This window comes from Tachyglossus aculeatus, chromosome 8 (assembly GCF_015852505.1).
Source record: "Tachyglossus aculeatus isolate mTacAcu1 chromosome 8, mTacAcu1.pri, whole genome shotgun sequence".
Taxonomy (NCBI): Eukaryota; Metazoa; Chordata; class Mammalia; order Monotremata; family Tachyglossidae; genus Tachyglossus; species Tachyglossus aculeatus.
Genome location: NC_052073.1, coordinates 36,198,590 through 36,222,266, shown reverse-complemented (window position 1 = coordinate 36,222,266; position 23,677 = coordinate 36,198,590). Strand labels below are relative to the sequence as shown.

At 52.4% G+C, this 23,677-nt stretch overlaps 1 protein-coding gene across 1 annotated transcript; it reads left to right on the top strand.

Moving 5' to 3' along the window:
• The first annotated feature begins 1,256 nt into the window (after positions 1-1,256).
• Positions 1,257-22,951, top strand: LOC119931685 (interferon regulatory factor 4-like). The gene is made up of 8 exons (XM_038750537.1): positions 1,257-1,662; positions 5,489-5,678; positions 9,085-9,134; positions 11,076-11,163; positions 13,489-13,599; positions 16,779-17,150; positions 20,783-20,901; positions 22,820-22,951. The coding sequence occupies exons 1-8, from the start codon at positions 1,450-1,452 to the stop codon at positions 22,907-22,909; spliced, it is 1,233 nt and encodes a 410-aa protein (XP_038606465.1). The 5' UTR covers positions 1,257-1,449; the 3' UTR covers positions 22,910-22,951.
• The last annotated feature ends 726 nt before the right edge of the window (positions 22,952-23,677 follow it).

Sequence of the window (23,677 nt, the reverse complement as noted above, 5' to 3'; positions counted from 1 at the left end):
CACAAGGAGCGGACAGTCTAGAGGGGAAGACGGCCAGGAAGAGAAATCACTAGACTGTGTGCAGAGCACTGGACTAAGCGCTTAGGGGAGAGTCCCAGTAGAGCAGTGTAGTAGACCCATTCCCTGCCCACAAGGAGCTGAGGGTCTGGGGATGGGGGTGAGGGGGGGAGACGGCCAGGAAGGGAAGGGTTTTGAGGAGGGGGCGGCATTGGAGGAGGAGGAGGAGGAGGAGGAGGAGGAGGAGAGGGGCCAGAGGAGGGGAGGTCACAGGGAGGAGGCCACTGCAGAAATCAGGAGGCCGGGAGAGGAATAAAAATAATAATAATAATAATAATAATAATAATAATAATAATAATAATAATAATAATAATGGCATTTGTTAAGCGCTTACTATGTGCCAAGCACTGTTCTAAGCGCTGGGGAGGATACAAGGTGATCAGGCTGCCCCACGTGGGGCTCACAGTCTTCATCCTCATTTTACAGATGAGGGCACTGAGAAGCAGTGTGGCCCAGTGGAAATCCGGCCTTGGGGGTGGGTTTTTTGGAGGGGTTGGTTTTTTTGGGGGGGGGGGGCGGGGGTCTCTAGGAGGGGAGGAGGAGGGGTTGCAGAGCACTGTACTAGGCGCTTGGGAAGTACAAGTTGGACTGGCTCCTTTTTCTGGTCTCTGTTCTCCATCTTCCTGTGTGTGTCTCTCCTCCGTCTTCCTGTGGTTTCTCTTTCCGCCCATCTAATAATGATAATAGTAATAATAATAGTGATGGTATTTGCTAAGCGCTTACTATGTGCCAATGTTTACTTCACTTGCCCATATTTATTCTGTTTATTTTACCGTGTTAACATGTTTGCTTTTGTCGTCCGTCTCCCCCTTCTAGCCTGTGAGCCCGTTGTCGGGTAGGGACCGTATCTCTATGTTGCCAACTTGGACTTCCCAAGCGCTTAGCACAGTGCTCTGCACACAGTAAGTATTTGCTAAGCGCTTACTATGTGCCAATGTTTACTTCACTTGCCCATATTTATTCTGTTTATTTTACCGTGTTAACATGTTTGGTTTTGTTCTCTGTCTCCCCCTTTTAGACTGTGAGCCCGCCGTCGGGTGGGGACCGTCTCTAGATGTTGCCAACTTGGACTTCCCAAGCGCTTAGTCCAGTGCTCTGCACACAGGAAGCGCTCAATAAATACGGTTGAATGAATGAATGAGGGGAGGGAGGGAGGGTCCCCGATGAGGGAGGGGAAAGGGAAAGCGAAAGAGGTGAAGGGGTTTCGGTTTTCTTCCCTCGGTCCTTCTCCTCCATGCTCGGTCGCCTCTCTCTGCACCCCCAAAAGCCTCCCGCACCCCCAGCCTTCCCTGTGCACCCCCAAACCTCCCCGCACCCCCAGACTTCTCTCTGCACCCCCAAAACCTTCCTGCACCCCCAGACGACGACCCCCTGCTCATTTTGGGGGTGCTGATGGCGCAGGGCGGGGGGCCCCTGCGCCTCAAGGCCTGGATGGTGGCTCAGATCGACAGCGGCCGCTACCCGGGTCTGCGCTGGGAGGAGGAGGAGGAGGAGGAGGAGGAGGAAGGCGGGGGTCGCCAAGGAAACAAGACCCTATTCCGTCTCCCTTGGAAACACGCCGCCAAGCAGGGCTATCGGGTCCAGCAGGATGCTGCCCTTTTCAGGGTATCTGGGGGGGGGGTCCTGAGGACTGGGAGCCCACTGTTGGGTAGGGCCCGTCTCTAGATGTTGCCAACTTGGACTTCCCAAGCGCTTAGTCCAGTGCTCTGCACACCGTAAGCGCTCAATGAATACGATTGATGATGATGATGACTGTCTCTATATTCCCAAGCGCTTAGTCCAGTGCTCTGCACACAGTAAGCGCTCAATGAATACGACTGATGATGATGATGATGTCTCTATGTGTTGCCAGCTTGGACTTCCCAAGCGCTTAGTCCAGTGCTCTGCCCACAGTAAGCGCTCAATAAATACGACTGATGATGATGATGATGTCTCTATGTGTTGCCAGCTTGGACTTCCCAAGCGCTTAGTCCAGTGCTCTGCACACAGTAAGCGCTCAATAAATACGATTGATGATGATGATGACTGTCTCTATATGTTGCCAGCTTGGACTTCCCAAGCGCTTAGTCCAGTGCTCTGCACACAGTAAGCGCTCAATAAATACGATTGATGATGATGACTGTCTCTAGATGTTGCCAGCTTGGACTTCCCAAGCGCTTAGTCCAGTGCTCTGCACACAGTAAGCGCTCAATAAATATGATTGATGATGATGATGATGTCTCTATGTGTTGCCAGCTTGTACTTCCCAAGCGCTTAGTCCAGTGCTCTGCACACAGTAAGCGCTCAATAAATACGATTGATGATGATGACTGTCTCTAGATGTTGCCAGCTTGGACTTCCCAAGCGCTTAGTCCAGTGCTCTGCACACAGTAAGCGCTCAATAAATACGATTGATGATGATGATGATGTCTCTATGTGTTGCCAGCTTGTACTTCCCAAGCGCTTAGTCCAGTGCTCTGCACACAGTAAGCGCTCAATAAATACGATTGATTGATTGATTGATTGAGGGGTCGCGCCCCCCACCTCCCCCCCAACTCTTCCCTCTCCCTCCTCCGCCCCCTCTGCTCTTTCCTGCTTCCCGTCCAATCCCTCAGTCGATCCATCCATCCATCCATCCATCCCTTCAAGGCCTACTGGACAAGTCATTTCACTTCTCTGGGCCTCAGTTCCCTCATCTGTAAAATGGGGGTTGACTGGGAGCCCCCTGTGGGACAACCTTGTAGCCCCCCAGCGCTTAGAAAAGTGCTTTGCACATAGTAAGCGCTTAATAAATGCCATTATTATTATTATTATCATTACTTTTAGACTGTGAGCCCACTGTTGGGTAGGGGCTGTCTCTATATGTTGCCAATTTGTACTTCCCAAGCGCTTAGTCCAGTGCTCGGCACACAGTAAGCGCTCAATAAATACGATTGATGATGATGATTACTGAGAGCTCACCTCCTCCAGGAGGCCCTCCCACACTTAGCCCCCTCCTTCCTCTCCATCCCCCCATCTTACCTCCATCATCATCATCATCATCAATCATCAATCGTATTTATTGATTCCCTTCCCCACAGCACCTGTATAGATGTATATATGTTTGCACGGATTTATTACTCTATTTGCACATATTTCTATTGATTTTATTTTGTTAATATGTTCTGTTTTGTTGTCTGTCTCCCCCCTTCTAGACTGTGAGCCCACTGTCGGGCAGGGACCGTCTCTGTAGGTTGCCAGCTTGGACTTCCCAAGCGCTTAGTCCAGTGCTGGGCACACAGTAAGCGCTCAATAAATACGACTGAATGAATGAATCGTATCGATCGAGCGCTTCCCCTGTGTGGAGCACTGGACTAAGCATTGGGAAGAGTCCGGGAGAGCGATATATTAGATGGATTCCCTGCCCGCAAGGAGCTGACAACCCAGAGTGGGAGACGGACGGGGAAGAGAAATCAATAAATTAGGGTCCTGGGGGGCTGAGGGAGCGGGGGATTTCATTCAATATCAGTCCTATTTATTGAGCGCTTACTGTGTGCAGAGCACTGGACTGAGCGCTTGCAATGTGCCAAGGGGGATCCTCTTCCCCCTCTTATCGTCTGCCTCCTCCCCGCCATGTTGTTCTCACCGGCCTGATAGTCAAAAAGTCAGGGGTTCTAATATAATAATAATAATGATGGCATTTATTGAGCGCTTACTATGTGCAAAGCACTGCTCTAATCCCACCTCCGCCCCTTGTCTGCCGGGTGACCTTGGGCCGGTCACTTCCCTCCTCCGGGCCTCGGTTCCCTCCTCTGAGAAATGGGGATGGGGACTGTGAGCCCCACGTGGGACGGGGATTGGGTCCAACCCCATCCACCCCAGCGCTTAGTACAGGGCCTCGTACCTGGGACGCACTTAACAAATACCATTATTATTATTATTATTATTATTACTATTATTCTCTCCCTTCTCCGTTCTCCTCCCCCTCTATCCGTTCTCTCCCCGATTCCTTCACCCTTTTTACTTAATGGCCTTTGTTAAGCGCTTCCTATGCGACGGGCACTGTACTAAGCGCTGGGGGAGATCCATGTGATTAGGTCGGACCCAGTCCCTGTCCCCCGTGGGGCTACCGATCTTCATCCCCATTTTCCCATCTCCGAGAACTGAGGCTCAGAGAAGGGGAGTGACTTGCTCAAAATCACCCAGCAGACAAGGGGCAGAGACGGGTTGAGAACCCAGGTCTTCTTCCTCCTCCTCTCCCTCCTCCTCTTCCTTCTCCTCCTCTTTCTCCTCCTCCCCTTCCCCTCCCTCCCCCTCTTCCATCTCCTCTTCCTCTCCCTCCTCCTCTTCCACCACCTCTTCCTCCTCCTCTTCCACCTCTTCATCCTCCTCTTCCTCTCCCTCCTCCTCTTCGTCCTCCTCTTTCACCTCCTCTTCCTCTCCCTCCTCCTCTTCCATCTCCTCTTCCTCTCCCTCCTCCTCTTCCACCACCTCTTCCTCCTCCTCTTCCACCTCTTCATCCTCCTCTTCCTCTCCCTCCTCCTCTTCGTCCTCCTCTTTCACCTCTTCCTCTCCCTCCTCCTCTTCGTCCTCCTCTTTCACCTCCTCTTCCTCTCCCTCGTCCCCTTCATCCTCCTCTTTCACCTCCTCTTCCTCTCCCTCCTCCTCTCCGTCCTCCTCTTTCACCTCCTCTTCCTCTCCCTCCTCCTCTCCGTCCTCCTCTTTCACCTCCTCTTCCTCTCCCTCCTCCTCTCCGTCCTCCTCTTTCACCTCCTCTTCCTCTCCCTCCTCCTCTTTCACCTCCTCTTCCTCTCCCTCCTCCTCTCCGTCCTACTCTTTCACCTCCTCTTCCTCTCCCTCCTCCTCTTCGTCCTCCTCTTTCACCTCCTCTTCGTCGTCCTCTTTCACCTCTTCCTCTCCCTCCTCCTCTTCGTCCTCCTCCTTCACCTCCTCTTCCTCTCCCTCCTCCTCTTCGTCCTCCTCCTTCACCTCCTCTTCCTCTCCCTCCTCCTCTTCGTCCTCCTCTTTCACCTCCTCTTCCTCTCCCTCCTCCTCTTCGTCCTCCTCTTCCTCTCCCTCCTCCTCTTCTCCTCTTTCTCCTCCTCCTCCCCTTCTTCCTCCTCTTCCTCTCCCTCCTCCTCCACCTCCTCTCCCTCCTCCTCTTCCACCTCTTCGTCCTCCTCTTCTTCCTCTCCCTCCTCCTCCATCTCTTTCTCCTCCTCTCCGTCCTCCCCGTCCATCCTCCCCCTCCCCATTGCCCGAGCGCCCCCCGCCCGCCCCTTCCAGCAAGCCCGGGGAGGGGACCGAGGCCCAGGTGAGGCCTGGTGGGTCTTAATAATAATAATGATAATAATGGCATTTATTAAGCGCTTACTATGTGCAAAGCACCGTTCTAAGCGCCGGGGAGGTCACAAGGTGGTTTCCCAAGCGAACCTTCCCCTGACCGCCCCCCGTGCCCCCCGTGCCCCCTTAGGCCTGGGCCATCTACAAGGGCAAATACCGGGAAGGGGCGGATAAAGCGGATCCGTCCACCTGGAAGACGCGTCTCCGCTGCGCCCTCAACAAGAGTGCGGATTTCCAGGAGGTCCCGGAGAGGAGCCAGCTGGACATCCCCGACCCCTACAAGGTCTATCAGATCGTCTCCGCCGCCCCCCACACTGCGGGTATGAATGCCCCCCAAACCTCTCGCCCCTCCAGCCAGCCCACCCCCACCTCTGCACCCCACCTTGCTTCTCTCTGGAGAAGGGCCAGTCCTACCTCTCGCCCCCCGCCTCAAAAAAAAGCCCTTGGATTTTCCCTTCCGCTTCTCCCACCGTCTCTTATCCCGGCTCCGCCATTTGTCTGGAGTTTAATAATAATGCTATTTGTTAAGCGCTTACTATATGCAAAACACTGTTCTAAGCGCTGGGGGGATACAGGATGACCAGGTTGTCCCACGTGGGGCTCCCAGTCTTCATCCCCAGTTTACAGATGAGGGAACTGAGGCCCAGAGAAGTTGAGTGACTCGCCCAAAGTCACACAGCAGAGCCGGGATTTGAACTCTCCCCCTTCTAGACTGTGAGTCCGTTGTCGGGTAGGGACCGTCTCTAGATGTTGCCGACCTGGACTTCCCAAGCGCTTAGTACAGTGCTCTGCACACAGTAAGCGCTCAATAAATACGACTGATGATGATGATGATGATGTTGCCAACTTGGACTTCCCAAGCGCTTAGTACAGTGCTCTGCACACAGTAAGTGCTCAATAAATACGATTGATGATGATGATGTTGCCAACTTGGACTTCCCAAGCGCTTAGTACAGTGCTCTGCACACACTAAGCGCTCAATAAATATGACTGACTGAATGAATGAACCCACGACCCCTGACTCCAAAGCCCGGGCTCTTTCCGCTGAGCCACGCTGATAGCATTTGTTAAGCGCTTACTATGTGCAAAGCACTGTTCTAAGCGCTGGGGGGGGATACAAGGTGATCAGGTTGTCCCCCGTGGGGCTCACGGTCTTCATCCCCATTCGACAGACGAGGGCACTGAGGCCCAGAGAAGTTAGGTGGCTTGCCCAAGGTCACACAGCAGACATGTGGCGGACATGGAATTCGAACCCATGACCTCTCACTCCCAAGCCCGGGCTCTTTCCACCGGGCCACGCTGCTTCCCCAAGGCTGTATGACCTTGGATAAGTCACTTCTCTGGGCCTCCGTTCCGTCCTTAGTAAAATGGGGATGGAGATTCGTTTATTCAATCGTATTTATTGAGCGCTTACTGTGTGCAGAGCACTGTACTAAGCGCTTGGGAAGTCCAAGTTGGCAACATATAGAGACGGTCCCTACCCAACAGCGGGCTCACAGTCTAGAAGATGGTGAGCCCCATGTAGGAAAGGGACCGTGTCCAACCGATTTGCTTGTATCCATCATCATCATCATCAATCGCATTTATTGAGCGCTTACTATGTGCAGAGCACTGTACTAAGCGCTTGGGAAGTACAAATTGGCAACATATAGAGATAGTCCCTACCCAGCAGTGGGCTCACAGTCTAAAAGGGATCCATCCCAGCGCTCAGTACAGTGCCTGGCACCTTGTAAGCGCTTCACAAATGTTATCATCATTACTATTATAATTATTATTATTCTTTGGACCTCCGTCACCTCTCTGTAAAATGGGGATTGGCGGCCGTAAGCCCTCCGCGGGTCAGGGCCTGTGTCCAACCCGATTTGCTTGTATCCATACAAGCGCTCAGTACAGTGCCCGGCACGTAGTAAGCGCTTAGAGAAGCAGTGGGGCTCAGTGGAAAGAGCCCGGGCTTTGGAGTCAGAGGTCATGGGTTCAAATCCCGGCTCCGCCAATTGTCAGCGCTTAGAGAAGCAGCGTGGCTCGGTGGAAAGAGCCCGGGTTTTGGAGTCAGAGGTCATGGGTTCGAATCCCGCCTCCGCCAATTGTCAGCGCTTAGAGAAGCAGCAGGGCTCAGTGGAAAGAGCCCGGGCTTGGGAGTCAGAGGTCATGGGTTCGAATCCCGGCTCTGCCAATTATCAGCGCTTAGAGAAGCAGCGTGGCTCGGTGGAAAGAGCCCGGGCTTTGGAGTCAGAGGGCATGGGTTCGAATCCCGGCTCCGCCAATTGTCAGCGCTTAGAGAAGCAGCGTGGCTCAGTGGAAAGAGCCCGGGCTTGGGAGTCAGAGGTCATGGGTTCGAATCCCGCCTCCGCCAATTGTCAGCGCTTAGAGAAGCAGCGCGGCTCGGTGGAAAGAGCCCGGGTTTCGGAGTCAGAGGTCATGGGTTCGAATCCCGCCTCCGCCAATTGTCAGCGCTTAGAGAAGCAGCGTGGCTCGGTGGAAAGAGCCCGGGTTTCGGAGTCAGAGGTCATGGGTTCGAATCCCGCCTCCGCCAATTGTCAGCGCTTAGAGAAGCAGCGTGGCTCAGTGGAAAGAGCCCGGGCTTGGGAGTCAGAGGTCGTGGGTTCGAATCCCGCCTCCGCCAATCGTCAGCGTTTAGAGAAGCAGCGTGGCTCAGTGGAAAGAGCCCGGGCTTGGGAGTCAGAGGTCGTGGGTTCGAATCCCGCCTCCGCCAATTGTCAGCGCTTAGAGAAGCAGCGCGGCTCAGTGGAAAGAGCCCGGGCTTGGGAGTCAGAGGTCATGGGTTCGAATTCCGGCTCCGCCAATTGTCAGCGCTTAGAGAAGCAGCGTGGCTCAGTGGAAAGAGCCCGGGCTTGGGAGTCAGAGGTCATGGGTTCGAATCCTGCCTCCGCCAATTGTCAGCGCTTAGAGAAGCAGCGTGGCTCAGTGGAAAGAGCCCGGGCTTGGGAGTCAGAGGTCGTGGGTTCGAATCCCGGCTCCGCCAATTGTCAGCTCTTAGAGAAGCAGCGCGGCTCGGTGGAAAGAGCCCGGGCTTGGGAGTCAGAGGTCGTGGGTTCGAATTCCTGCTCCGCCAATTGTCAGCGCTTAGAGAAGCAGCGTGGCTCAGTGGAAAGAGCCCGGGCTTGGGAGTCAGAGGTCGTGGGTTCGAATCCCGCCTCCGCCAATTGTCAGCGCTTAGAGAAGCAGCGTGGCTCAGTGGAAAGAGCCCGGGCTTTGGAGTCAGAGGTCGTGGGTTCGAATCCCGCCTCCGCCAATCGTCAGCGTTTAGAGAAGCAGCGTGGCTCAGTGGAAAGAGCCCGGGCTTGGGAGTCAGAGGTCATGGGTTCGAATCCCGGCTCCGCCAATTGTCAGCTGGGTGGCTTTGGCCAAGTCACTTCACTTCTCTGGGCCTCAGTGACCTCATCTGGAAAATGGGGATGAAGACCGTGAGCCCCCTGAGGGACAACCTGATCACCTTGTAACCTCCCCAGCGCTTAGAACGGTGCTTGGCACATAGTAAGCGCTTCATAAGTGCCATTATTATTATTATCAACGGGATCAAGCGCTTAGTCCAGTGCTCTGCACACAGAAAGCGCTCAATAAATACGATTTGATTGATCATCGGATGGGATGTACACGGTCCCACCCGCAGTCGGAGGGGGGGGGGGGACAGGGAGGAAACTGAGGCCCGGAGAGCGACCGGCTGACGGGGGGTTGAGGCTTCTTTCTCTTTCTCTCTCTCCCCAGAGCCGACGAGGGGCGGCCACCCCAAGACCCTCCATCCGCAAACCACTGAGGTAGGAGCCCCCTCCCCACTCCCCCCCCCCCGTCACCATCACCCTTGGAATTTATTGAGCGCCTTACTGTGTGCAGAGCACTGTGCTGAGCGCTTGGGAGGGTCCAGTAGAGCTACTAGTCACCGTTCCTGCCCTCAAGCAGCCGACAAGTCTGCTGAGGGCAGAGGGCTGGACTGAGCACTTGGGAGAGGTTCAATACGATTTATTGAGCGCTACCTGTGTGCCGAGCACTGGCTTAAGTGCTTGGGAGAGGGCATCATTCAATCCTACTTATTGAGCGCTTAATGTGTGCAGGACACTGTACTGGGCGCTTGGGAGAGGACATGTATACATGTATACATATATATGTTTGTACATATTTATTACTCTATTTATTTTACTTGTACATATCTATTCTATTTTATTTTGTTAGTATGTTTGGTTTTGTCTCCCCCTTTTAGACTGTGAGCCCACCGTTGGGTAGGGACCGTCTCGAGATGTTGCCAATTTGTACTTCCCAAGCGCTTAGTCCAGTGCTCTGCACACAGTAAGCGCTCAATAAAGACGATTGATGATGATGACGATGATATCATTCAATCCTACTTACTGAGCGCTTAATGTGTGCACTCTACTGAGCGCTTGGGGGAAGAACATCGTTCAATCCTAATTATTGAGCGCTTCATGTGTGCAGAACACTGTACTGAGCGCTTGGGAGAGGACATCATTCAATCCTACTTATTGAGCGCTTAATGTGTGCAGAGCCCTGTACTGAGTGCTTGGGGGAAGAACATCGTTCAATCCTAATTATTGAGCGCTTAATGTGTGCAGAGCACTGTACTGAGCGCTTGGGAGAGGACATCATTCAATCCTACTTATTGAGCGCTTAATGTGTGCAGAGCCCTGTACTGAGTGCTTGGGGGAAGAACATCGTTCAATCCTAATTATTGAGCGCTTCATGTGTGCAGAGCACTGTACTGAGCGCTTGGGAGAGGACATCATTCAATCCTACTTATTGAGCACTTCATGTGTGCAGAGCACTGTACTGAGCGCTTGGGGGAAGAACATCGTTCAATCCTAATTATTGAGCGCTTAATGTGTGCAGAACACTGTACTGAGTGCTTGGGTGAAGAACACCATTCAATCCTACTTATTGAGCGCTTAATGTGTGCAGAGCACTGTACTGAGCGCTTGGGGGAAGAACATCGTTCAATCCCACTTATTGAGTGCTTAATGTGTGCAGAGCACTGAACTGAGCGCTTGGGAGAGGACATCATTCATTCCTACTTATTGAGCGCTTAATGTGTGCAGAGCACCGTACTGAGCGCTTGGGAGAGGACATCATTCAACCCTACTTATTGAGCGCTTTATGTATGCAGACCACTGTACTGAGCACTTGGGAGAGGACATCATTCAACCCTACTTATTGAGCGCTTAATGTGTGCAGAGCACTGCCCTTTGCGCTTTTGGGAGAACATCGTTCAATCCTACTTATTGAGCACTTAATTTGTTCAGAGCACTGAACTGAGCGCTCGGGAGAGGACACCATTCAATCCTATTTATTGAGCGCTGTATCGAGCGCTTGGGAGAGGCCATCATTCAGTCCTACTTACTGCGCGCTTCCTGAGTGCAGAGCACTGTACTGAGTGCTTGGGAGGGTCCAATACAGAGTAGACAGATAGATTGTACAGATGTTTGTACATATTTATTACTCTATTTTTTTACTTGTCCATACCTCTTCTATTTATTTTATTTTGTTAGTATGTTCGGTTCTGTTCTCCGTCTCCCCCTTTTAGACTGTGAGCCCGCTGTTGGGTAGGGACTGTCTTTAGATGTTGCCAAGTGCTTAGTCCAGTGCTCTGCACACAGTAAGCGCTCAATAAATACGATTGATTGATTGATTGATTGATGGATGGATGGATTCCGTGCCCACCACGAGCTTCCGGCCTCTTCCCCTCTCTCCAGGTGAAAGAGGACGGGAAAAGTGCGGGGGTCTCTCAACGCGCCTCTGTCCGGCCGGACGCCTTCGCCCCCAGCCCGGCCGCTGACCACGGTAAGAAAGACCCCCCACCCACCCAGCAATCGGAAGGAGCAGTGTGGTCTAATAGGTAGGGCCCGGGCCTGGGCGTCCAAAGGACTCCCGGTTCACCTCCTCATCTGCTGGGTGTGTGACCTCACCTCTCCGTCAATCAATCAATCAATCAATCAATCAATCGTATTTATTGAGCGCTTACTATGTGCGGAGCACTGTACTAAGCGCTTGGGAAGTACAAATTGGCATCACACAGAGACAGTCCCTACCCAACAGCGGGCTCACAGTCTCAAAGGGGGAGACAGAGAACAGAACCAAACATACCAACAAAATAAAATAAGTAGGATAGAAATGTACAAGTAAAATAAATAAATAAACAAATAAATAAATGGGGATGAAGACCGGGAGCCCCATGGGGGAGAGGGACCCGAGACCCCTGCCCTCGAGGACTCGGCGGCCTCTCCCGTGCGCACAGCGCTGTGCTGAGCGCTTGGGAGAGTCCGGTAGAGTGAGTAGACGCCATCCCTGCCCTGGAGGAGCTTTTAGACTGTGAGCCCACTGGTGGGTAGGGACCGTCTCTAGATGTTGCCAACTTGGACTTCCCAAGGGCTTAGTACAGTGCTCTGCACACAGGAAGCACTCAATAAATACGATTGATGATGATGATGATGATGATGATGATGAGCTGACCGTCCAGTGGGGAAGACCTTCGCCTCCTGCCCCATGGGGGACCCAAGCCCAGGGGACAATCGAGGGAGTGTGGGGCTGTGAGGGGAGAAGGGGAGAAGGGGAGAGGGAGAGGGGCTCCCCGGGGTCAGGGCACTCAGAAAAAAGTTGTCACCAGCTGCCTTCTCTTTCTCTCCTTCTCCCCTCTTTCTCTCTCTTTTTCTATCTCTGGTTCTCTTTCTTTCTCTCTTTGTGTCTTTATCTCTGGTTCTCTCCCTTTTTCTTTCTTTCTCTGTGACTATTTCTGGTTCTCACTTTCTCTTTTTCTTTCTTTCTCTATCTGGTTCTCTCTCTTTTTCTTTCTCTGTGTCTTTATGTCTGATTCTCACTCTTTTACTTCCTATCTCTGGTTCTATTCTTTCTCTCTCTGTGACTTTAATCTCTGGTTCTCACTTTTTCTTTTTCTTTCTTTTCCTGTCTTTATCTCTGATCCTCTTTTTCTCGTGTCTTTATCTCTGGTTCACTCTCCTTCTTTCTCTGTGACATTCTCTCTGCTCACTTTTTCTTTAACTCTGGTTCTCTCTCTTTCTCTTATTCTTTCTCTTTTCTCTGTGACTTTATCTCTGGTTCTCACTTTCTCTTTTTCTTTCTCTGTGTCTTTTTCTAACTCTGGTTCTCTTTCTTTCTCTGTGTCTTTATCTCTGACTCTCTCTCTGGTTCTCTTTATTTCTGTGTCTCTATCTCTGATTCTCTCTGGTTCTCTCTTTGTGACTGTATCTCTGGTTCTTTCTTTCTCTGCGTCTTTATCTGGTTTTCTCTTTATCTTTCTGTATCTCTGGTTCTCTTTCTCTGTCTTTATCTCCGGTTCTCTCTCCTCTCTTTTCTTTCTTTTTTCCTCTCTCCCTCTATTTCCCTCCCTTTCTTTTTTCCTCTCTTTTTTCCTCTCTCCCTTTCTTTCTCTCACCCTCTTTTTTCTCTCCCTATTTCTCTCTTTGTTTCCTTCTACCTCTCCCTCTCCTCTGTCTTCCTCTTTTCCCCTCTCTCTCTCTCTGTTTCACTATTTCCTCTTCGTGTGGGTCTTTATCTTTTCCTCTTTCTCTCCTTTTCTCTCCCTCTCCTCTGTCTTCCTCTTTTCTCTTACCTCTCCTTTTCTCTCCCTCTCCTCTGTCTTCCTCTTTTCCCTTATCTCTCCTTCTTTATTTCACTGCCTTTCCCCCTTTCTGTGGGTCTTTATCTCTTCCTCTTTTTCCTCTGCTCCCTCCCTCCTTCTTCCTCCCTTTTTCTATTAATCTTCTTTCAACAAATACCATCATTATTATCCTCTCTCCCTCCTCCTTCTTTCTCCTATATTCTCCCCCTCCCTCCGTCCCTCTCTTTTTATATCTACCTCTCCTTCTTTCTCTTCTGGCCTCTCTCTTCCTCTGTCCTTATCTCTCCCTCTCTCATTATTTATCTCTCCCTCTACTTCTCCCTCCTTCTCTCCATTTCTCTCCCTCTCTCTAACTCCCTATTTCTCTCCCTCTCTCCATTTCTCTCTTTAACTCCCTATTTCTCTCCCTCTTCCGATTTCTCTCCCTTTCTCTATTTCTCTTTCTACTTCTCTCCCTCCTCCTATTTCTCTCCACCTTCCCCTCTATTTCTCTCTCCCTATGGGTCTCGCTCTTGGTCTGTCTCTGTCAGGGTATCAGCTAAAAGATGTCTTCAACGGCTGGAGTGCAGTCCCCAGCCCCCTGCCGCACAGGAGCCCAGAAACTTCTCTTCTCAGCCCCAGTGAAGATATCGGTAATTCTGGTAAGAAATCCCTCAGGGGGTTTTCGTTGTTTGCTTTTAATATGGTATTTGTGATAGGCGCCAGGCACTGAACTAAGCCCTGGAGTGGAGACAAGCAAATCAAGTTGGACACAGTCTCCATCCCTATCTTTCAGAGGTGGGAACTGAGGCCCGGAGGAGTGAAGTGACTGGCCCAAGGTCACCCAGCAGACAAGCGGCGGAGCCTGAATGAGAACCCGGGTCCTCTGATTCCCAGGCCTGGCCTCTTTCTGCTAGACCAACCCAATTTCCCCCTCCATAAAATGGGAATTCAATCCCTATTCTCCTCCGATTTATACCGTGAAGCCCACGTGGGACAGGGACTGTATCCAACCTGATGAGCTTGGATCTACCCCAGCGCTTAGAACGGTGCTTGGCACATAGTAGCAGCTTAATACCACAGCTATTGCTATTCTTTTTCTTTTTATCATTATTATTATTATTATTATTATTATTATTATTATTATTATTATTATTCAGAGCTGTGTTTTTCCCCTACCTCCCCTTCCCAACCCCACCCTCTCCGACCAACGGCTTTTTGTTCTCTACCTCGGAAGCCATTTTTTTAATAGTATTTGAAACTAATCCAAGCTAATCGGGCCGCACACAGTCCACTCACGGGGCTCACCCTCTTAATCCCTGTTTTACAGAGGAGGGAACCGGGGCCTAGAGATGGGAAGTGACCGGCCCAAGGTCACCCGGCAGACAAGCGGCGGAGCCGGGATATAATTATAATAATAATAATGGCATTTATTAAGCACTTACTATGTGCAAAGCACTGTTCTAAGCGCTGGGGAGGTTACAAGGCGACCAGGCTGTCCCTCGGGGGGCTCACAGTCTTCATCCCCATTTTACAGATGAGGTCACTGAGGCCTAGAGAAGTTAAGAGAAGCAGCGTGGCTCAGTGGCCCAGAGGTCATGGGTTCAAATCCCGGCTCCCCCACTTGTCAGCTGTGTGACTTTGGGCAAGTCACTTCACTTCTCTGGGCCTCAGTGACCTCATCTGGAAAACGGGGACAAAGACTGTGAGCCCCCCGTGGGACAACCTGATCACCTTGTATCCTCCCCAGCGCTTAGAACACCATCATCGATCGTATTTATTGAGCGCTTACTATGTGCAGAGCACTGTACTAAGCGCTTGGGAAGTACAAATTGGCAACATCTAGAGACAGTCCCTACCCAACAGCGGGCTCACAGTCTAAAAGACTGTGCACATAGTAAGCGCTTAATAAATGCCATCGTCATTATTATTATTATTATTATTAAGTGACTTGCCCAAAGTCACCCAGCTGACAAGTGGCGGAGCCGGGATTTGAACCCATGACCTCCGACTCCAAAGCCTGGGCTTCCTTCCACGGAGCCACGCGGCTCTGATTCCCAGGCCCGGGCTCGACCCGCGATGCCTCTCGGTTTCCGATCAGAGTCCAGCGTCCCGCCCCGCTGGGTCCTGGGGCCGAATCCAACCGACGCCCCGCTATAAAACCAGCCTCACCCCTTCTAGCGATGCGACACTCCACCCTTCTGGCCTCACCGGTGCCAACGGCGAAACGCTCCGGCTATGTGCTGAGCGCTTCAGGGAAGGGCTTCCCACGCCGATCTTCCTGAGCCACTGCACACGGCTGGAGCCGGCCCCCCTCCTGAGGCTGGCTCCCTCAACGATATTAATAATAATAATAACAACAACAACAATAATAATAATAATAATAATAATAATAATTGTGGTATCTGCTCAGCGCTTACTATGTGCCAAGCCTCCCAGGCCCAACTTCTTTCCACTAGGCCTCACTGCATCCCTTGGCAGTGAGGGTCGCCGCTCTGATTAGCTTGTGTCTCCCCACCCCTGCTCAACCCTAGTGTTTAGCACAGGGCTTAGCGCTGTGTTCGAAGCAGCACAGCCGAGCGGACAGAGCCTGGCCCTGGGTGGGAGTCGGTTGGTCCTGGGTTCTAATGCCGGCTCCACCACTCGTCTGCTGGGTGACCCTGGACAAGTCGTCATCATCATCAATCAATCAATCAATCGTATTTATTGAGCGCTTACTATGTGCACAGCACTGGACTAAGCGCTTGGGAAGTACAAATTGGCAACATGGAGAGACAGTCCCTACCCAACAGCGGGCTCACAGTCTAAAAGGGGGAGACAGAGGATAAAACCAAACATACTAACAAAATAAAATAAATAGGATAGATATGTACAAGTAAAATAGAGTAATAAATATGTACATCATCATCAGTCGTATTTATTGAGCGCTTACTGTGTGCAGAGCACTGGACTAAGCGCTTGGGAAGTCCAAGTTGGTTCCCTCTTCTGCCAAATGGGGACAGAGACCGCGAGCCCCACCTGGGACGGGGACTGGGTCCGACCCGATTTGCTCGTCTCCACCCTGGCGCTCAGCGCAGCGCCCGCCGCACGCTGAGCGCTCGACAAATGCCATTATCGCCATTCTCCGGGCCTCGGTTCCCTCCTCCGTCACACGGGCCCGGAGCCCGCGTGGGACGGGGCCCGTGTCCGACCCGAGCGACCTGGGTAATAATAATAATAATGATAATGGCATTTATTAAGCGCTTACTATGTGCAAAGCACCGTTCCAAGCGCTGGCACTGTTCTAAGCGCTGAATCTGCCCCGGCCCGTGGTAAGCGCCGAGTGGAGGTGGTAAGCACGATTCTCCCCTCCTCCAGGCGGCCTTCCCAGGCTGAGCCCCTTCCTTCCTCTCCCCCTCGTCATCATCATCATCATCATCAATCGTATTTATTGAGTGCTATGTGCAGAGCACTGCACTAAGCGCTTGGGAAGTACAAATTGGCAACATATAGAGACAGTCCCTACCCAACAGTGGGCTCACAGTCCCCCTCTCCATCCCCCCATCTTACCTCCTTCCCTTCCCCACAGCACCTGTGTATATGGATAGACGTTTGTACGTATTTATCACTCTATTTATTGATTTTACTTGTCCATATCTATTCTATTTATTTGGTTAGTCTGTTGGGTTTGGTTCTCTGTCTCCCCCTTTTAGACTGTGAGCCCGCTGTTGGGTAGGGACCGTCTATGTTGCCAACTTGGACTTCCCAAGCGCTCAGTACAGTGCTCTGCACGTAAATACGATTGATGATGATGATGATGATGATTCTTAGGAGGGTTCTTCCCCCGGCCCCGTCCCCTCAGACTGCTGGCTTCACGTTCGCCTCTTCTACCGCAACGTGCTGGCGCGGGAGTGGACGACGCGGACGGCCGAGGGCTGCCGGCTGGCCTCCCGGCCCGAGCCCCCCGCCGACCGCCGGCTCTTCGGCCCGGCCCGGCTGGACCAGGTGGCGTTCCCCCCGCCGCCCCGGCCGCTGGCGGCCCTCCTGGGGAGGCTCCTGCCCCGCTTGGAGGGGGGCGTCCTGCTCTGGGTGGCCCCCGAGGGCGTCTTCGCCAAGCGCCAGTGCCAGGGGCGCGTCTACTGCGAGGGCCCGCTCGCCCCGGACCGCCGGCGCCCCAACAAGCTCGAGCGCGACAGGACCTACAAGCTGCTCGACACCCACGGCTTTCTGGAAGGCGAGTGGCCCGTCCTGGGGGGAGGTCAGAGGTCGTGGGAGGCCGGGCGGGAGGTCGGAGGTCGGCGGCCGGGGCCGGAGGCGGGGGGGAAGGGGACGGTCCGGGGCGGGAGGTCGGACGTCGTCCGGCTGGGGCGGGAGGGCAGAGGTCAGCCGGGGCCGGAGGCCGACGCCGTTCGGGACAGGCGGGAGGTCGGAGGTCATCGGGAGGGGCGGGAGGTCGGAGGTCATCCGGGGCTGGGAGGTGAGAGGTCAGTCGGGCGGAGCGGGAGGTCGGATGTTAAGGGCCTAGTATGTACCAAGCACTGGACACCGCAGCGCTCAGTACGGTGCCCGGCACACAGTACGTGCGTAACGTTGTTGGGTAGGGACCGTCTCTATCGGTTGCCGACTTCCCAAGCGCTTAGTCCAGTGCTCTGCACACAGTAAGCGCTCAATAAATACGGTTGATGATGATGATGATGACTTGGACTTCCCAAGCGCTTAGTCCAGTGCTCTGCACACAGTAAGCGCTCAATAAATACGATTGATGATGATGATGATGATGATGACTTGGACTTCCCAAGCGCTTCGTCCAGTGCTCTGCACACAGTAAGCGCTCAATAAATACGATTGATGATGATGATGATGATGACTTGGACTTCCCAAGTGCTTAGTCCAGTGCTCTGCACACAGTAAGCGCTCAATAAATACGATTGATGATGATGATGATGATGACTTGGACTTCCCAAGCGCTTAGTCCAGTGCTCTGCGCACAGTAAGCGCTCAATAAATACGATTGATGATGATGATGATGATGACTTGGACTTCCCAAGCGCTTAGTCCAGTGCTCTGCACACAGTAAGCGCTCAATAAATACGATTGATGATGATGATGATGATGACTTGGACTTCCCAAGCACTTAGTCCAGTGCTCTGCACACAGTAAGTGCTCAATAAATACGATTGATGATGATGATGATGATGATGACTTGGACTTCCCAAGCGCTTCGTCCAGTGCTCTGCACACAGTAAGTGCTCAATAAATACGATTGATGATGATGATGATGATGACTTGGACTTCCCAAGCGCTTAGTCCAGTGCTCTGCACACAGTAAGCGCTCAATAAATATGATTGATGGTGATGATGATGATGACTTGGACTTCCCAAGTGCTTAGTCCAGTGCTCTGCACACAGTAAGCGCTCAATAAATACGATTGATGATGATGATGATGATGACTTGGACTTCCCAAGCGCTTAGTCCAGTGCTCTGCACACAGTAAGCACTCAATAAATACGATTGATGGTGATGATGATGATGACTTGGACTTCCCAAGCGCTTAGTCCAGTGCTCTGCACACAGTAAGCGCTCAATAAATGCGATTGATGATGATGATGATGATGACTTGGACTTCCCAAGCGCTTAGTCCAGTGCTCTGCACACAGTAAGCGCTCAATAAATACGATTGATGATGATGATGATGATGACTTGGACTTCCCAAGCGCTTAGTCCAGTGCTCTGCACACAGTAAGTGCTCAATAAATACGATTGATGATGATGATGATGATGATGACTTGGACTTCCCAAGCGCTTAGTCCAGTGCTCTGCACACGGTAAGCGCTCAATTCATTCATTCATTGTCGTATTTATTGACTGAATCAATTACCTGTATATATGTTTGTACGTATTTATTACTCTATTTTACTTGTACATATTTATTCTATTCATTTTATTTCGTTAATATGTTTGGTTTTGTTCTCCGTCTCCCCCTTCTAGCCTGTGAGCCCGCTGTTGGGTAGGGACCGTCTCTATGTGTTGCCAACTTGGACTTCCCAAGCGCTTAGTCCAGTGCTCTGCACACAGTAAGCGCTCAATAAATACGATTGAATGAATGAATCTGGCTGGGGCGGGAGGTCAGAGGTCAGTCGGGGCTGGAGGCCGACGTCATTCGGGACAGGCGGGAGGTCGGAGGTCATCAGGAGGGGCGGGAGGTTGGAGGTCATCCAGGGGTGGGAGGTGAGAGGTCAGTCGGGGGGGAGCGGGAGGTCATCAGTTTTTCTTCCTTTCTTTTCCGTCAGTCCATCAGTCAGTGGTATTTATTGAGCGCTATGTGCAGAACACTGGACTAAGCGCTTGGGAGAGGACAATACAACAATAAAACAGACACATTCCCTGCCCACAAGCGCTTCGTCCAGTGCTCTGCACACAGTAAGCGCTCAATAAATACGACTGAATGAATGAATGAACAAGCTGATAGTCTAGAGCGTGGCTCAGTGGAAAGAGCTGACAGTTGAGAAAGAGCCCGGGCTTTGGAGTCAGAGGTTGTGGGTTCAAATCCCGGCCCCGCCAGCTGTCAGCTGGGTGACTTTGGGCAGGTCACTTCACTTCTCTGGGCCTCAGTGACCTCATCTGGAAAATGGGGATGAAGACTGTGAGCCCCCCGTGGGACAACCTGATCACCTTGTAACCTCCCCAGCGCTTAGAACAGTGCTTAATAAATGCTATCATTATTATTATTATTATTAGAGGGAAGTGATCGCTGACGGCCGGTTTTGCTTCCTTTTTTTTATATCAGTCGGTCGGTGGTATTTATTGAGTTCTTGCTCTGTGCGGAGCACTGTACTAAGCGCTGGGGAGAGTCCAATAGAACAAACACATCCCCTGCCACAAAGAGCCGACAGTCTAGAGGGGAGACGGGTGTAAAAATAAATAAAATTACAGATCAGGAAATATAATAATAATAATAATAATGCTGGTATTTGTTAAGCGCTTACTATGTGCAAAGCACTGTTCTAAGCGCTGGGGGGGGATACAAGGTGATCAAGTTGTCCCACGTGGGGCTTACAGGCATCATCCCCATTTTACAGATGAGGGAACTGAGGCCCAGAGAAGTGACTTGCCCAAGGTCACACAGCAGACATGTGGGGGAGGTGGGATTTGAACCCATGACCTCTGCCTCCCAAGCCCGCGCTCTTTGCACTCTCCTTCCCTTCCCCACAGCACTTGTATATATGTATGTACATATTTATTACTCTATTTTACTTGTACATATCTATTCTATTTATTTTATTTTGTTAGTATGTTTGGTTTTGTTCTCTGTCTCCCCCTTTTAGACTGTGAGCCCACTGTCGGGTAGGGACCGTCTCTAGATGTTGCCAATTTGTACTTCCCAAGCGCTTAGTCCAGTGCTCTGCACATAGTAAGCGCTCAATAAATATGATTGATTGAATGATTGATTTGCACCGAGCCACGCTGCTTCTCTGTAAGTGCTGTGGGGCTGGGATTTATGGTGTTAAGCGCTTACTATGTGCCAGGCACTGTACTAAGCAGTGGGTAGAGCCCAGGCCTGGGATTCCTAAGTTCCCGGGTTCTCCTCCCAGCTCTGCCCCTTGTCTGCTGGGTGACCTTGGGCCGGTCCCTTCCCTTCCCTGGGCCTCAGTTTCCTCCTCTGTCAAATGGGGATGGAGTCTGTGAGCCCCGCGGGGGACGGGAACTGGGCCCAATCTGGTGATCTTTTTATCTCCCCCAGCGCTTAGAACAGTGCCGGGCACGTAGTAAGCGCTTCACAGAGGCCACAATTTATTATTATTATGATTATTGAGGGTCCCGGCGGGGGTCTCCCGGGTCCCCCCGACCTTGCGTGTGGATTTCAGAGCTGAGGGGCTTCCTGAGGAGGGGGGAGCCGACCCCCCGCTACCGGATCCGCCTGTGCTTCGGAGAGGAGTTCCCCACGCCCCCCGGACAGGACCCCAACAAGCTCATTATGGCCCACGTGAGTCGCCCCCCACCACCCGGGGTTGGATTGGGGGAGAATGGGGATGGGGTGGACACCCCCTCTGCCCTGCTCTGGCCTCCCATCTCTCCCCCTCATCTCTCCCCTCTGCCCCCTACTAATAACGATGGCATTTATTAAGCGCTCACTATGTGCGAAGCACTGTGGAGGTTACAAGGAGATCAGGTTGTCCCCCGGGGGGCTCACAGTCCTAGTCCCCATTTGACAGATGAGGGAACTGAGGCCCGGAGAAGTGAAGTGACTTGGCCAAAGTCACCCAGCTGACGATTGGCAGGGCTGGGATTCGAACCCATGACCCCAGACTCCAAAGCCCGGGCTCTTTCCACTGAGCCATGCTGCTTCTCTAATAATAACGATGGCATTTATTAAGCTCTTACTATGTGCAAAGCGGCCACCCCCCGCTTAATAAATGTCATTATTATTATTCTCCCATGTCTCTCCTCCTCTGTTCCATCTCTCTTCCACTGTTGTCTCTCCCATGCCTCTTCTCCTCCACCTCATCTCTCCCACATCTCTCCTCCTGTCTCTTCTCCTCTGCCTCATCTCTCCTTCTCCATCCCATCTCTCCCCCTCAGTCCTGTCTCTCCCATGCCTCTTCTCTGCCACCTCTCCCATGTCTCTCCTCCCCTGTTCCATCTCTCTCCTCCATTCTGTGTCTCCTCCTCTGTCGTCTCTCTCATGCCTCTTCTCCTCCACCTCATCTCTCCCACGTCTCTCCTCCTCCGCCTCATCTCTCCCACATCTCTCCTCCTCCGCCTCATCTCTCCTTCTCCATCCCATCTCTCCTCCTCAGTCCTGTCTCTCCCATGCCTCTTCTTCTCCACCACGTCTCTCCCATATCTCTCCTGTTCCATCTCTTCCACCTCTCTCCTCCATTCCAAGTCTCCTCTGTCGTCTCTCCCATGCCTCTTCTCCTCCGCCTCACCTCTCCCACGTCTCTTCTCCTCCACCCCATCTCTCCCCCTCAGTCCTGTCTCTCCCATGCATCTTCTCCCTAACCCCTCTCCCATGTCTCTCCTCCTCTGTTCCATCTCTTTCCTCCATTCCATGTCTCCTCCTCTGTCGTCTCTCCCAGGCCTCTTCTCCTCCACCTCATCTCTCCCACCTCTCCTCCACCTCATCTCTCCTTCTCCATCCCATCTCTCCCCCAGTCCTCTCTCATGCCTCTTCTCCTCCGCCACATCTCTCCCATGTCTCTCCTCCTCTGTTCCATCTCTTCCATCTCTCTCCTCCTCCGTCCCATGTCTCCTCCTGTCGTCTCTTCCATGCCTCTTCTCCTCCGCCTCACCTCTCCTTCTCCATCCCATCTCTCCCCCTCAGTCCTGTCTCTCCCATGTCTCTTCTCCTCCACTACATCTCTCCCATGTCTCTCCTCCTCTGTTCCATCCCTCCCATCTCTCCCCCTCCATCCCATGTCTCCTCCGCCTCATCTCTCCCATGTCTCTCCCTCTGTGTCCCATCTCCCCTCCTCGGGCCCATCTCTCTCGGAGGGTGGAGGAATCTGGGGTCGGAAGCAGGGGATCACCTAGGCCTCGCTCACCTCCTCCCCGCTCTCACCCCCCAAAAAGGGTCCCCACTTTGAGAGGGGGGGTCCTCACCCTCCCCAAAGCCCCCCCAGGCCCCACCCACCCACCTTCCCCCCCTCCTTTTTGGGGGGACCGGATTAGAGATGGGCGCCTGGTTTTCCCTCCCTTTCTTGCCTGGCTGGTTGGAAAGGGGGCAAGGAGCCCCCAGGAGGGAACCAGGGGTCCCTCTCCCCCCCATTGCAGGTCTTTTAGACCGTGGGCCCGCTGTCGGGTAGGGACCGTCTGTGTGTTGCCAACTTGGACTTTCCAAGCGCTTAGTCCAGTGCTCTGCGCACAGTAAGCGCTCAATAAACACGATTGATTGATTGCAGGTGGAGCCAGTGTTTGCCCGAGAGCTGGTCCTCCGCGCCCAGAGGCTCAGGCCGCCCACCGCTGACCCCGAGGGCGGCCCCCACCCCTGAATCATGGGGGGACCCCCCTCCCGCCCCCAAAATAAAGGCTGTGCTCTGACTTCTGCTCATCGCGGGCAGGGAGTGTCTCCTTATTGTCCTCTCCCAAGCGCTTAGTACAGTGCTCTGCACCCGGCGGGCGCTCGATAAGTACGACCGTCTAGCTGAAAATGATTGCTGCCCGTCTCCCTCGAGGGCAGGGATGGCGTCTACCAACCCTGTCACCGTGGACCCCTCCAAGCGCTCAGGACGGTGCTCCACGCCCTCCCTAAGTGCTCAATAATAATAATAATAATGATGGCATTTATTAAGCGCTTACTATGTGCAAAGCACTGTTCTAAGCGCTGGGGAGATTACAAGGTGGTCAGGTTGTCCCTCATGGGGCTCACAGATTTAATCCAATAAATATACTACGGATCGATTGACCGTAAAAGCTCTTCGAGGGCAAGAGTTGAGTTCACAGACGTCTCGGCCCAGTGCTCCGCACACAGTAAGCGCTCAATAAGTACTACTCTCCGCACACAGTAAGCGCTCAATAAGTACTACTCTCCGCACACAGTAAGCGCTCAATAAGTACTACTCATGGCTCGACTGTAAGCTAGAGACCCCTTGAGAGCAAGGGTCCTAATGATAATAATGTTGGGATTTGTTAAGCGCTTATACTACTCACGGATCGACTGTAAGCTTGAGACCCCTTGAGAGCAAGGGTCCTAATAATAATAATAATGTTGGTATTTGTTAAGCGCTTATACTACTCATGGAGCGATTGTAGGCTTGAGA